The sequence below is a fragment of the Erythrolamprus reginae genome, chromosome 4 (genome assembly GCF_031021105.1).
Source record: "Erythrolamprus reginae isolate rEryReg1 chromosome 4, rEryReg1.hap1, whole genome shotgun sequence".
Lineage (NCBI taxonomy): Eukaryota > Metazoa > Chordata > Lepidosauria > Squamata > Dipsadidae > Erythrolamprus > Erythrolamprus reginae.
In genome coordinates, this window is record NC_091953.1 from 23440608 (window position 1) to 23456368 (window position 15761).

Sequence of the window (15761 nt, forward strand, 5' to 3'; positions counted from 1 at the left end):
CATTCTGCAGGGCCCTCGCCGATACCCTGTTTCCCCAAAAATAAGACAGCATCTTATATTCAGTTTCAGTTTTGGAATATTGTTTTCAGTTCTGGAAACCTCACCTTCAAAAAGATATTGACAAAATTGAACGGGTCCAAAGATGGGCTACAAGAATGGTGGAAGGTCTTAAGCATAAAACTTATCAGGAAAGACATCATGAACTCAGTCTGTATAGCCTGGAGGACAGAAGGGAAAGGGGGTACACGATCGAAACATTTAAATATGTTAAAGGGTTAAATAAGGTCCAGGGGTGAAGTGTTTTTAATAGGAAAGTGAACACAAGAACAAGGGGGCACAATCTGAGGTTGGTTGGGGGAAAGATCAGAAGCAACATGAGAAAATATTATTTTACTGAAAGAGTAGTAGATCCTTGGAACAAACTTCCAGCAGATGTGGTTGGTAAATCCACAGTAATTGAATTTAAACATGCCTGGGGTAAACATATATTCACCCTAAGATAAAATACAGGAAATAGTATAAGGGCAGACTAGATGGACCAGGAGGTCTGTTTTTGATGTCAATCGTCTATGTTTCTATATTAATTTTTGCTCCCAAAGATGTGCTATATCTTATTTTCAGGGGATGTGTTATTCACATGTATTGCTGAACAAAAAAAATGAACGTTTATTATATACTGTACAGTAGTTGCCATCACAAACCAGTATAACCAGATAAACTGTGAATCCTCTCAACAATTTCTTACTACAACCGTACCATTATTTCTATGTATAACAATTATACTTTCTTCAAATATATGTTATATATGTTCTGTTCGGGAATGCTGCGAAATGAAACGTCTCCTACATCTTACTTTTGGGGGATGCCTTATATTAGGCAATTCTACAAAACCTCTCCTATGTCTTACTTTCGGGGGTGACTTATTTTCGGGAAAACACTAAGCATGATGGTCCCCAATAGCTTTCAGTTATGGATTTTTCTAGGAGTCTCTAGAAAGGAAAAGTCTGCGAATATTCATTCCTTTCCAGTACAACTGCTGAGCTATTGCCTTTTGGAACTATTTCCAAACTTTCTTGAAGTTCGGAAACAAACTTCCAGTAAGCCTGTTAGGCCTAGTGGGTCCATTGTTTGCCATCCACAGGTTCTGGAGGCTCTCGTGAAGCCTGGGGAGGGTGAAAAAAGGTCCAATGGGCCTACCAGAAGTCCAGAGGTTTCACTGAGCCTTGTGCGCATGCACGAGGGGCGGCATACAAATCTAATAAATAAATAAAGGGAGAGGACATTGCATTATGGGTGTGAGCACACACGCGAGAGAAAGAGCGCACACCCTTTCGGCACCCAAGCAAAAAAAAAAAAAAGGTTCGTCATCACTGGTATAAGGAATTCTTTGCTCATTTGCATCTTATAGAAAAGCTAATTCATCAGAAATATTCAGGAAATCTTTTAAAAATGTATTAATGCAATTCACACTAATGCTATGACTAAGTCTTTAATTACAGCAGATGCAACGAGAAATGTTCTTCAAAAGCATAGGCATGCTAATGTTTTCATTGTTACTATGTACATTTTCCTCTCATTCAAAAGTAGATCTCTGCATGCAATCACTTGTACAAGAGGGAGGAAATGGTAGTTAGCTAACACAACCTAGTACTGTATGCTTCAGCTGTGCACAACCAAATAAAAGCTATCTTCATGATGCTAATTAGGGTACCTTAGTGGCTAAGAAAGGCCAACATCAAAAGTCATGTTTTAATTCACCTATATTACATATCCACCTATATTACACCTATGTATCCACTTATATTAGAGCCAACTTGCCTCCTTTATGGGAAGATAGGGCTTATTTGATTGGCTTGATTGAGTTAAGCTTCATTAGGTGAATTGACTAACAGATAAATCCTACTGGATTCCAGATGGAGCTGGGGGGGGGGGGTCCCAAGGAACTTATGTGCGATTCAGGTGAAGCCTTGGTTGCCATGTGGTGTGTACTGAGGAACTGCGGGAAACAAACCACCAGATTTCTCCACCATAATTGCATATGCTGACAGGCTGCAGCTATATTAAATTAATTGGATTTCAGATTCAATTCAATTCAATTTATTAGATTTGTATGCCGCCCCTCTCTGAAGACTCGGGGCGGCTCAGAACAGCAACAAAAACAATATTCTAGTGAAAACAAATCTAATATTAAAAAGCACATAAAAACCCTATCATATTTAAAAAGCAAACAACACAAACATATCCAAACATAAATATAAAAAAGCCTGGGGGAAAGGTGTCTCAATTCCCCCATGCCTGGCGGTATAGATGGGTCTTGAGTAATTTACGAAAGACAAGGAGGGTGGGGGCAGTTCTAATCTCCAGGGGGAGTTGATTCCAGAGGGCCGGGGCCACCACAAAGAAGGCTCTTCCCCTGGGGCCCGCCAAACGACAGCAGATATTTATATTGTATACTGCTTTTGGATATATTGTGAGCCACCTCGTGTCCTCAAAGAGGGTAGCGTCCAAGTCCAAATCCAAACAAACACATAAACAAACAAACAAATAAATGAACAAACACCTTGTTTATCCAGTGTGTTGTATAGAGCTCTGTAGGGCTGCTGTGAAAATATTCTGGCTATTTAGCAGCTGCAGTTGGTCAAATCTATTCTGAGTTGGACTCTGACTGGACAGGTCTACCAAGGTAAAGGGGCAATCTGATGGTGTGATCTGGGATGAATTCAAGTCACCGACTCTCATGGAAATAGCCCGATCTGGAAAAATAGACATGTTCTGGGCACCATGAATTAAAAGTGAAAAACACCTTCTCTGTAGTGGCATGTGGATTAAGTTGCCCCCGAAATCTGTATGACTCTCACTCTGATGATGCTTTTGAAAATCTTGAAAAGTACTGGCTATTGATCTAGGCTTTGGAATTAGTATCAATATGATTCTCTGATGGGAGTCTCTTTTGTATTTGTTTTGTTGTTAAATTGCCATCTTGTAATTATTTTGTAACTGTTTCTGTGCTTATTTTGGTCAGCTGTCTGTATTTTGTTGATTGTTATTTTATGGCTGTGAGCCACTGAGAGAGATGGTTAGAATTCAGTTGCATCCACATTGAATTCAATAATAAACAAAATCCATTTATGTTGACATTAGACACAAGGGGAAAAAGATATCTTTCCAATGCAGAGAATGGCCACATTACTAATCACATCATCTGAATCAGACAACACAAATTCACCATATAACACACTTATTTGTTTTAAAATGAACCACGATTTTTAGTCATTTATTTATTTATTTATTTGACTGCTAAACTGCCCAATCCCGAAGGACTCAGGCTAATTATTCAAATTTTGGGAGTCTATAAACACATAACCCAATTCAATCTTTTGTGGCCATTTTTTCATGGGAAGGTTTGTCCATCGCGTCCGAAGAGGACCTTGACGTTTAATAGGTTATGAGCTGCATGCGATGAGTTTGGAGCAGTTTACTTTGAGTTTGTATCTGTTGTGCGCTCGTGTGTTGTTGTGGTTGAAGCTGTAGTAGTCGTTGACAGGAAGGACGCTGTAGCAGATGACTTCACGGGCTACGCTTAGGTCGTGTTTAAGGCGACGTAGTTCCAAGGATTGTGTCTAGTTGCATAGGGCAGTGTTTCGCAACCTTGGCAACTTGAGGATATTTGGACTTCAATTCCCAGAATTCCCCAGCCAGCATTCGCTGGCTGGGGAATTCTGGGAGTTGAAGTCCAAATATCCTCAAGTTGCCAAGATTGGGAAACACTGGCGTAGGGTGTTCTGTCAATGCAGTATAGTCAATGTAAAAACAAGGCATTCCTCTCAAGGCGATTCGCGGTCCCTTCCTACCCAAGTACAACTTTCTGCGCCTTAAATATAAAAAGAAGATTAAGAGGCGGAGAGGGGGGGGGGGAGAAATCTCCCCTATTTTTTAATTATTTTTCCCGGCCGCGGCGGTTCTCGCATTTCTAAGCGTCGCCTGACTCCGGGCGGGATCACGTGGTTTAGCGGCGCGCGATTGGTTTGAGCTCGCAAGCGGCGGGCGGTTGCCTAGGCAACGGAGAGAGCGCCGCAGGGCCGAGAAAGAGGCGGCGGCGAGGGGGGGGGGTGTAGGCCGGGGAGCGACTGAGCCGCCGAAACGGCGTTGCTCTGGATGGGACCCTTGCGTGGTGGCGAAGAGCGGCCGCCGCTGCCCCGCCATTCCCGGGGGTCGTTTAACCCTCGCGAGCTCCTCCGTGTCCCAAGCGCTGCACTCGGGAACGACTCTGGATGGTGAGAGACTTGAGGGGGACTGATGAGCGCGCGGGGCTGTCTCTTGTGGGTGGACCGGACCTGAGGAGGCGGCATTTCTGCTGTGGACAGCCGAGAAGCTGATGTGGAAAAGGGGCTGAGGTGGAATGCACGAGAGGCGAGGCGAAGCGGGGGATTCCCCCCTCTTGGAGCCGAGGGGACCCCGGGCGGTGGAAAGGCGGCGCGCGCGGGCGGGGGGTTGTTTTGCACGAAGAAATGGTGAAATGGCCGGCTTTCAAAGCGGGTAGTAGAGCTACGCCTGGGATTTGGCCAGCAGGATACACGGGCTGGGAAAGCCGGAGTGGGCGAGGGCTATTTCTGTTTCGCTTCGGTCCTCCTTTGCCAGCAGCTTGCTTGCTTTGCTTTGCTTGCTTGCTTTGTTTATTTTATTTTATTTTATTTAACCTACCTACCTATGTACCTGCTATGTTTGCTAAATTTACACATAAATTTGCTATACAAATACAAATAGAAGATGAAAGACTTACTGGCTAAAGAGCTAATAAGTCTTTCATCTTCTATAGCTCACGGGACTACATCTGTCTGTCTGTCTGTCTGTCTGTCTGTCTGTCTAGCTACCTACCAACCTGGTATCTTTGCTAAATTTACATGTGAATTTGCTATCCAAATACACAAAGAAGATGAAAGCTAGCTAAAGAGCTAATAAGTCTTTCATCTTCTATAGCGCAGGGGAATCTGTCTGTCTGTCTGTCTGTCTGTCTACTTACCTACCTACTCTCTGCTATATTTACAGGTAAATTTGTTGTCCAAATTTACCTGTAGCTACTTTGCTTTTGTTCATGTTCATATCAATATCTGCTCTCTTTGCTAAATTTACAGGTAAATTTGCTATCCAAATACACCTACCCAAATACACATAGAAGAAGAAAGACTTACTAAAGAGCTAATAAGTCTTTCATCTTCTATAGCTCAGGGGAATACATCTTTCTGTCTGTCTGTCTGTCTGTCTGTCTGTCTGTCTGTCTGTCTGTCTGTCTGTCTGTCTGTCTGTCTGTCTAACTCAGTGTTTCCCAACCTTTTTTGAGCCACGGCACATTATTCGCACTTACAAAATCCTGGGGAACACTGAGGGGGGGGGACTAAAAATGTTTGGACAAAAAAACCCTCTCTTCCTCCCTTTCGCCCTATTTCTCCCCTATCTCTTTCTTTCCCTCTCTCTCCATCCCTCTTTCTTTCTTCCTTCCTTCCTCTCTCTTTTGCTTTCTCTCGCCCTCCTTCCCTCCTTTCTCGCTTTCTCTCTCTTGCATTCTTTCTCTCTCTCTTTCTGTCTCTCTTGCTATCTCTTTTATTCTTTCTTTCTCTCTCCCTTTCTCTCGCTTTCCTTCTCTCTTCCTTTCTCTCTTGCTTTCTCTCTAACCCTCCTTTTTCTCTCTCTCTCTTTCTCGCTCGTGCACCACACCGGCAACATAGAGAGAAAGAGAGAGCGGAGAGAGAGTGGAGGGCGGCTTGCCGGTCCGCGGCCCCCTGGATCAGCGGCCCCGCATGGCCCCAGCGCAAACTCCGCCGTTGCCTTCGCCTCCGCCTAAGAGGCAGCAGCCACATCCAACCCTTTGCCCTCCCAGGTGTCTATGGCGCTCAGCGCCCGGCCACACACCGCCTCCGCCTCCCGGTACCCTGCCCGACTTCTACCTTCAGGAACGGGTGGTGGGGCGCCACGAAGGGCGGCACTTGGAGGCCACCACGGCACCGTTGTCATCACGGGGCAAAGCCACGCAGTCCCGGATCGCTCGTTTCTCTGGCCAGCAAGCCGACTGCCTGGGAAAACAGCGCACTTTTTAAACGCGCGCTTTTCAAAGGCGACGCTTTCCTGGGCAGCCGACTTTGTTGGCCGGAGAAGGGAGCGATTCAGGACTGCGTGGCTTTGCGCCACTTCACAAATTTCTGCGGGGGGGGGGTGTCCTAATGACTGCGTGCGCATGCCCACGCAGCTTAGAAACAATAGTGGCCGGCGCCCACCCACCGAGCCCCAAAAGTTCACTTCCCGTCACAGCCAGGGAAGCTCCAGCCAAGCTGGGCTCGCGGCACACCTGACCATGTCCCGCGGCACACTAGTGTGCCACGGCACACTGGTTGGGAAACGCTGGTCTAACTAACTAACTAACTAACTAACTAACTAACTAACTAACTAACTAACTAACTAACTATCTATTCATCCATGTACAAGATAGCATGTATTGGTATGAACATAAACAAATGTGGTATGAACATAAAACAAGGTAATTAAGAGTTGGATCTGGTTAATAATGGGGATTGGGGACCACTACAAAGTGCAGGTTAAAAGAGAAGGCAGGCAGGCAGGCATCATCGCCAAATGCCCCCACCCCCCCTGCGTGGATGTATTATTTTGAACACTAGTAATTCAGCTTGATGAAGACTTTTCATATTCCCTAAATTGGATCTTCTGGAAAATGGAAATTGATTTCGACCAGAGTTCTTCAAACGTGGCAACTTTAAGACTTGTGGTCTTCAACTCCTGGGAGTTGAAGTCCACAAGTCTTAAAGTTACCAAGTTTGGGGATCCCTGGAAAAGATGGCCAATAGCAATAGGACTGGAGATCATCAATTTTGTGTATTCTCCTGAGCTAAAGAAGATGAAAGACTTATTAGCTCTTTAGCTAATAAGTCTTTCATCTTCTAGGTGTATTTGGATAGGTGTATTTGGATGGCAAATTACCTGTAAATTTAGCAAAGATAGCAGGTATTGGTATGAACATAAACAAAAGCAAAGTAGGTACAGGTAAATTTGGACAATAGGACAGTAAGACAGGAATGGCAGGCACAATGGTGTGAATATGGACACCCCTTCTCAGAGATATCTGGCCCGCTGGCTTCTGTGGAAGATACAATGGCTGAGAAGATGGGCCTTTTGAGGCTGATGCAGCAGGGCACTTGCACTTGTTCAGATGCCGGAGAGGGTGGGGCCTGTGGTGGGAGGCTCCTGCTTTCCCATAACTCTCCGCCAGAGGTTCAGTGGGGATTGTCATGGTTATCTCACTGACACCAGACTCCCCTGCGTTGGGCGGCCTCTAAGTTTATTACAATAAGCAATAATGTTTAAAAACACACACACAAACATGTATGTTGTGTTTACGCATAGAAAGAAACGGTGATACCTATGGAAAGTTTAATAATTTTTAAAAATATGCGCAAAAATTGATAAACTTACTATAGAATTAAGAAGACAAAAAAATTCAAATTACTATGATATATGGGGAAACTGGTATCAATGGATGGAGGATAGCGAACAAAAAAGCAAAGGTGAAACAAGAACACAGAATACTGTTAATAATGTAAATATGGTAATGAAATAAATATGAAATATGAAATAAATCTGTTAGTTGCTATTGAAATGGCAAAGGACGCCGCACTGGTAGCAAAAATTGAGCTGGGCGCAACTTTGCTTCACCTGTGTGTGTGCATACGCATCCAATTGCGTTTTTGCTTCTACACATGAGGGGACGCACATGTGTGAGAGATTTTGACCATTTTTGGCTTCTGTGCATGCGCGGAAGCAGAAAAATCACCAAAATCTCTCGCGCACGCATATCCTCTCATGAGATCTTGCTGCATGCGCAGAAGCAAAAACCCGCTGGAATGCATGTGCATGCAGGCGAAGCATTGGTAGCAGGAGGAATAGGGCTCCACCCCTGAAATAAATGTATATATATGATGATGTACAACTGCTCAATGATTTCTTGTGATTTTTTAAAGATTTGAAAAACCAATAAAGTATTTTGGGGGGGGAAATAAACGGCGAAAACTCCACTCCATAGCAGGGTCACTTTCAAATAATCTTGGGAATCAGATTGTCCTCATTGCTATAAACCAAACTACTTTTGGTGGATTATCCCAATTTTCTGGCTTTATTTTAATACATAACCAAAATCAATTTCATGGACTGTTTTTGTGATCTGTCATATGAACACATGCCAGCTAAAACAAGAGATTACAGGTTTTTCATCTTCTATGGCTCATAGGAATGTACAACAAGACTAACAACAAGATCTTCAGTGATATTTTCTGTCATTTGTCTAAACTAATTTGAGTTCAAGAAGATCCCATTTGGAGTTAAAGAAAACTCTTCGTCATTGATATTTGCTACATTTAACTGTGTTTGCTGCTTTTAAAGGTTTGCTGGGTTAGACTCTGTGTTTCTGTTTTGGTTTTTGAGCTTGTTAGGTTTTTGTACTTTCTGAGGGCATCCATCAAAGGAAAGAATGAAATGTTGTAGAAGACTAAAATGCTGTTTGTCTCCCTTGGAATACTATTCTATGCCCAATGAGGTTTGTTACCAAGAATATTTCTGTAGGACTGCAATGTAGATCCCTTAAAGAGATGTTAATATTACTTATCATCTGCAAACTCTGGTCTATAAATATGTGTAAATTCAGAAACCACACACAGTACTGAGATCAACATGTGATGGTTGGGAATGAATAGGTTTACTCTTGCCAGAAATGCTGGTATTCAGTTGGTAAAATTAGATTTTATTTTTCTGTTTGATTTCAATAATGCTTTGCTACTGCTGTGGGTAAATGCCTTTATTTGTATGATGAAACTGTTGGCAAACAAACATGATCTTTCAGCTACTGTTTCTATCTAATATACTTAAACATTCATTGTGTAAATATTTCCTTATCCTATTCTTTGAATGAATACTCTAATTCATTTTTTTTGTGGTGTTGGAAGAAACAGTTTGATTCTGGTTATCTGGAAACAGTATGTTCCAAGTAGAATTTCTGAATTCAGATCTGGAAGAGCTGCTCCATATTCCTCCTAGAGGAATGGAGTGAGGAACAAGGTCTTTTGTGTGGTTGCCCTATCCAATAAATAGCTTGCCTCCTCAGTCTTAGCCTTTAGGAAGCAATGAAAATTATTTCATGCCATATTTGGTGTTTAAAGGGGAATTTGACGTGACTAAAACCTGTCATTTGCCCTATTTATTGTCCCTTCTTGTTCTTTGTAGGCAATTTTTTTTTGGGGGGGGGGCGGGGCGGGGAGGGATTTTGTTACTTGCAAGATATGGGATATGGTTTTATTCCAAGAAGAAGCCTATTGCTCCAGACATCACTTATACATTTATGTTAATTCATTATATTCCTAGCCTTCTTGCTAGGATTTATAGGGAAAAAAAATTCAGTTGCCAATTAAGAGAGAGCTTGAGATTTTAATTCTGTAGAAAGTTCATACCTGCAGTAGATTTGTATATGATAATTGGGCACTCGGGCTTTGTGGAACATTTTAAAAGTTTGAAAGTCGACAGCTAACTACAATATCTGATGACATTAAAGATGAGGCTGGCATGTACCTGCTTAAGGCTGAAACTACTATTCATTAATATATTAAAATTAAGCAATTAATTAACTGAACTCCAAATCTAGCATTACTCAAACATTTGGTAAATTTTATTGAAATGTAAAATATATTCCCTAAAATTCAGTGATTTTTTTGTTTCCACCCGATATGCATTCACACATTTCATTAGCAAACAAAAGAAAACCTAGAAAAGGAAAGATTTGAAATAAATCTTTATATATCAGCATGTGTGTGATGCAGTATTAGTACTAAATACCTAACACTTGGTAGCCATTTGCAGAGTACCCTGATGTTGAAAATAATGTTTCCAAATATGGTGGGTGCATTCAGACATTTAAAATTGGTTTATATGTGGTAAATATTAATACTGCTGATTTAGTACAAAGTTCATTCTGATGAATTGAGAAGAATGACACCTCTACTTACGAACTTTTCTAGATAAGTACCAGGTGTTCAAGATTTATTTGCTTCTTCTTAAGAACCATTTTTCACTTACAAACCCGAGCCTCCGAAACTGTAACCGGAAAAGGCAGGGAGAAACCTCTGTGGAGCCTCTCTAGGAATCTCCTGGGAGGAAACAGGGCCGGAAAAGGTGGGGAGAAGTCTCTGTGGGGCCTCTCTTGGAATCTCCTGGGAGGAAACAGGACCTCCACCCTCCCTGTGGTTTCCCCAATCGCATTATTTGCCTTTACATTAATTCTATGGGAAAAATTGCTTCTTCTTACAAACTTTTCTATTTAAGAACCTGGTCACAGAATGAATTAAGTTCATAAGTAGAGGTACTACTGTGAGTTTTACAACGATGAATTTTCTGATGAATTTTCAAAGTTACTGTTAAACTGACTGGCGTTTTCTTGTCTTTGTTATCTTGCTGCATTCAAGTGAGCTTTGTGTTTACAAGAAATCCCTTTGAATTTAGAAAGGGAGGTTTGTTTCTATTTAGTTTTTGGATAAAGAAACTATTATTGCATTTTCCTGTGTGTGTGTCTGCTTTGGCTATTTTTACCTTTAATTGAAGGCTTGTGTCATAAGACGGCTGAACAAGTAACAGAGTTTTATCTCTGGATTTCCCATTGACTTTACTTGTCAGAAGTTCACAAACAGTGATAATTTAACCCTAGGACACTACAACTGCCATAAATCTGAGTCAGTTGCCGGGTGTTTGAATTGTCATGTGATCATGAAGGTCACTAAACAAACTGTTGTAAGTCGAGGACTACCTATAGTCTGTAATAATGTAGAATTTAAATAGAAGGCTAACCAACTTCATATTCATGTTAATTTCTTTCAAAGCCATGAAAGCCTGGTCTAAACAGGTAGCAAGGTTAATTATTGAGGTGGCAGAATTAGCAGGTAAAGGATAGCAAAAAGGAGGGAGGGAGGAAAGGGAAGGAAGGAAAGAAAAGGAAGAAAGAAAGAAAGAAAGAAAGAAAGAAAGAAAGAAAGAAAGAAAGAAAGAAAAGGAATTGTAGAAACATAGAAGACTGACGGCAGAAAAAGACCTCATGGTCCATCTAGTCTGCCCTTATACTATTTCCTGTATTTTATCTAACAATGGATATATGTTTATCCCAGGCATGTTTAAATTCGGTTACTGTGGATTTACCAACCACGTCTGCTGGAAGTTTGTTCCAAGGATCTACTACTCTTTCAGTGAAATAATATTTTCTCACGTTGCTTTTGATCTTTCCCCCAACTAACTTCAGATTGTGTTAGTAATCTGTATCTACATAGATTTTCATGGCTTTGAAAGAAATGAACATGAATATGAAGTTGGTTAGCCTTCTATTTAAATTCTACATTAAACACATGCAATAGGATTATTACAGACTATAGGTCGTCCTCGACTTACAACAGATTACTACAATATCTACATAGATTTACATAGATGTAAATCTATGTAGATATTATAGATTTGATCTAAATGATTCAGCCATTACATACATCATTGCTGCTTAAAATATTTTTTCCCAAATTATAAAGCAAGGTAAATATTTTTTGGGTTGAATTAAGTAACTTAATCAATATAGTCTTATTGGCAAGATTATAGAAGTTTACTATTTGGGGATGTTTTTAACTTTTCAGATTGGCCTCAAAATCTTTTTTATTTAAACTAGGCTTCTTACTAACAGTACATATAACGCTCTTCTATTTTGGAGATATTCAGAAAGTTAACCTTTTGATACAGAAAAAGATAGACTAAATAGGATTAATATCACAGTGACTTCAGGTTATAACCGGTATTTTATGGAGATTGAATTTGGGAGTTAAGCAAAAGATCAGATATATTCAATTAAATGTCAAGAAAATCAGACACAAAGAAAGTTGAATTGAGTAACAAGGGAGTGAAAGTGCTAACAGCAAGAATGCTAACTGGAGTAGCTGGAAAATACAAATATTGCTGGAAACTGTTGTCTAGAAGTGACTAGAAGAATATAAAATATAGCCCTTTGTTTCAATTCTATGATGACATATTTGCTCATTAGCTCACATATCTAACCATATTATTACATACAATACATATACTTAACTCAAATAATTAAAAAACTATTAATTGCATACAACCATAGAGGACTATAACTCTCCCTCTTTAGACTTGTCTTTGCCTATTAGGGTACATATCTATTAGAATCTTAAATGAAGTATGCTGGTCTCTGGTTTAAACAAATTCAAAAATAAAATGAATTTTATTAGAGAGGGGGGCTGGTATCAATAAATTTACTTGAAATGTCTAATGGTTGGAAACCTAATGCTTAATAAAAGTTCTTTGATTTAGGAAATCAAACTGCCTTTGTTTATATCTTCATAAATTAAATCATTCTTCCTCTAGTGGAAGTTAACCTGGTTTAATTGTAATTTAAACTAAATTAGGAAATGCAATATAATGCTAGTTTGCAAAGTAGACAAGTGATATGGTAAATGTTGTTGTGGTTAGTATATTTTAAACAACCATATTGACATTTTGGTCAATAATGTTTCTTCATTTTTCTACTATTACTAAGAATTATGGGTTTGTCCCTTCTTCTAAAATGCTTAGATAGCATTCTAAAAGTGGTTACGAGAATTTTATCACTGAAATTTCAACTCAGACATAAAATCTATAGCATTATTACTGCCTGTTATTTATTATATAGGAAAAGCATAATGTGCACTTTACAACCTCACAATTTTTTTTTTGTTTACAGGTCTATTTCTTTCTTAAAGGAAAAATGCATGCACAAAAGTTTGAGCGGCAATATTTCATCTTTAGATTGCTGATACTTTTGATATATGTTGTAAGTAAATAAACATTTTTCTTATTATGCATTGTATGTTGTACTAGTAAATGTTCTCGCAGTCCAAAAACTAAATAATTGGATAGTTGTTTTATGACCGCAAACCAGCATGCAAAGCACTGTAAAGTTAGTATTATTCATTTGTATTGTTTGCTTACACTGCAGCAAGGGAATTGCTTTTTTATAAATGTTGACTTACTGACCAGATGTCATTATTTATTATATCAGATTAATCTGATCAAAATCAAGTTGATTAACACAAGTTGACATTAGCCTAAGGATAGCTAAGTTAACATATATTTATTTTACTGTAAAAACAACAAGAACAACTGTCTATCCCCAGGTCCTTGGGACTCGACAGGTTGAAAAAAATGCCAGATCCAATCTAAACATCTGGCTGACTGTGACAGATAATAGTAATAATAATGGTGCATCTGGCTGACTGTGCAACAAACCATAATAATGTTGTACTGGAATATTTACAAAAAATATAATTTGCCTGCAAGTAAGTACTGATGAGTCCATAAAATGACAAAGTAATAAAAAATGAAACAACTAAAGTATTTTGGGACATCTGAATTCAAAACTTGCCATGCAACACCGCAGACTTAACAACTGTTGATGAGAAAGACAAAAATATAGTAATACCTGGAAATAGCAGAAGAGAAGAGCAAGGACTGAAGAAAATCTCAAAATACAAAAATCTGCAAATAAAAATAGAATAACTATGGCAAAAGAAAGCAAGAATATATCAATAGTAATAGGTGACTTGTGTAGAATCCCAAAACATCCAGAGCACAATTTCAATACTATTGCATTGAAAAAAATCACTGCAAAAGGCAGTTCTCCTTAGAACAGCTTACATTCTGCAACAATACCTTTAAATGCCATCAAACAACAACATTTGCCTATTCCAGGTTATTGGGAAGAACTCAATAGATAGATAAAATTGCTAAATGTAGTCTAAACATCTGGCTGGCTGTGCAACCAACCATCATAATAATATAAGCGCGGGTGATTTCTCAATTGCCTAAAAATTGCAAAGCAATCTGTACAAATCATTTGGAGGGGTGGTATACAAGTGAACTTGTTGCCCCTTTTGAAACCTCAGTATGGCAAAATTTCATCTCTGCAATATACATGTGAGATAGATTGCCTTGAGATAACACAAATAACCCCCAGGCACCAAGTCATTCTTGTGTGAGGATTTTAGCAGGGGTCTTCCCTATTCAAGTTCAATACCTTAACTACTATATGTCTGTGGAGATTCTCAGCAATTGAAGTCGTGGGTTGTCTCAAAGTGCTTTTTTTTCAAATAGTAACTGAGGTTTTTTTCCTTGAGGAAGAAGAACAAAACATTTTGCTTCTCTGCCCCCCGCCCCCCCATGAACCAACTCATTAAGTTTCTTGGTTTTGTTCTTCCCCCTCAAGGAAAAAACCAGTCCAATTGTCTTTTGAAAAAGCACCTTTGAAAAGTGGTTCTCAACCTGGGGGTCAGGACCTCTTTGGGGGTCGAACGACCGTTTCACAGGGGTCGCCTAAGCCCATGGGAAAAGACAAATTTCCCATGGTATTCTATTCTGGCGCCTTGGAACATATTTTTACAATCCGACCAATCAGGCGTTTACAGTGGGGGTGTCCCTCTGACCTTCCTGCCAATCAGCTTAAAGCACTGTTGGGAGAATTGGTGCTAGACATATGGCTGGGGGGGATCACCACAACATGAGGAACTGTATTAAGTGGTCGTGGCATTAGAAAGGTTGAGAATCACTGCTTTATAGACTACTATACTACACTCGTTCTTGCAGTATAAAACTCTTTTTTTCTCCCCACCCCTCCAAAAAACCCCCCACTCTTCCACTTATATATGTTCCTGAACTTTGATTAGCAATTCCATGTACATTTCTGTAGTTGTATTTCTTGGGAGCAAATTCTGAGTATCTCTAGAACGGTATTCTTGAAAGATTCATTTTTTTAACAATGTAATTTTAACTGCTTCTCTTTTGTTTGTAGTTAGATGTTATAATTGGTGAAACTGGAGAGTGTAGAGAGCAGGAGTACAGAGATCATGATGGAAACTGCATATTGTGTGAACAGTGTGGCCCTGGAATGGAATTATCGAAGGTATGTTCATATAAAATTCTGAAAATTATTCTCTTGATTTTTCAAGTATGATAATTACTAATATATTTCTCCACTACATATAGCACTGAAAGAGCACTTGTAAATTAACTATTTTGGAAGTTGCAATATTATTTACTAGAGATGTGTTTTCATAGTTTAAGGGTTAAATATTCATTCCTTCATATATTTTCTTTGAATGGCCACCCATCCCACTTAAGGTAATGTAGGGCCATAGTGTAGGCTTACTGGGCTCATGGTGTTCCATAGAAAATATTGCACTGGTTGCTACTTTTTCCACCAATTAAAGGTAGCCTCATTTGGTGTAAAGTGCAATAGATGAGACATGTTCATGCTCCTGCTTTATTTAAGGCTGACGCTGGACCAGCAGCCATAATTTCTACTTGCTCATTGAGTAGTACCTAATAATTCAAGAGGATCTCCAAGTCATGGTTACTTAGCCTTTCCACTTCCTGGAAAGGCAACATGTGAGAATCTCAGTGGACAAACAACAAATGTATTTTGTTTGCGTTTAGTTTCACTTGATTCATCTCATTCAGATTCTAGTTATCTTCAAATATTGAATCAAAACATTAACCACACTGCCAGATTGGTGATGTACATGCAGATGTGATCAACAATTTGCCCGGATTGCCCCCATACTGATAGATTCTTCTCCCACTGGCTTCATATTGAAGTTAAAAGGAACCAAGCCCTGTAGCTCTCCACAAGTAAC

General features: G+C 39.7%; 1 protein-coding gene across 3 annotated transcripts in view; it reads left to right on the forward strand.

The window, feature by feature from the left end:
* The window catches only part of TNFRSF19 (TNF receptor superfamily member 19), a 144239-nt gene that overhangs the window by 103139 nt on the left and 25339 nt on the right, over nt 1-15761 (forward strand). For 2 of the 3 annotated variants that reach the window (XM_070749779.1, XM_070749781.1), the window contains exons 2-3: nt 12815-12904; nt 14918-15028. In XM_070749779.1, coding sequence (XP_070605880.1) covers nt 12839-12904; nt 14918-15028 — 177 coding nt within the window. In that variant the 5' untranslated portion in view covers nt 12815-12838. Of the gene's footprint in view, nt 1-4050; nt 4275-12814; nt 12905-14917; nt 15029-15761 lie in introns of those variants that run through there. The other variant, XM_070749778.1, reaches the window with a different exon arrangement.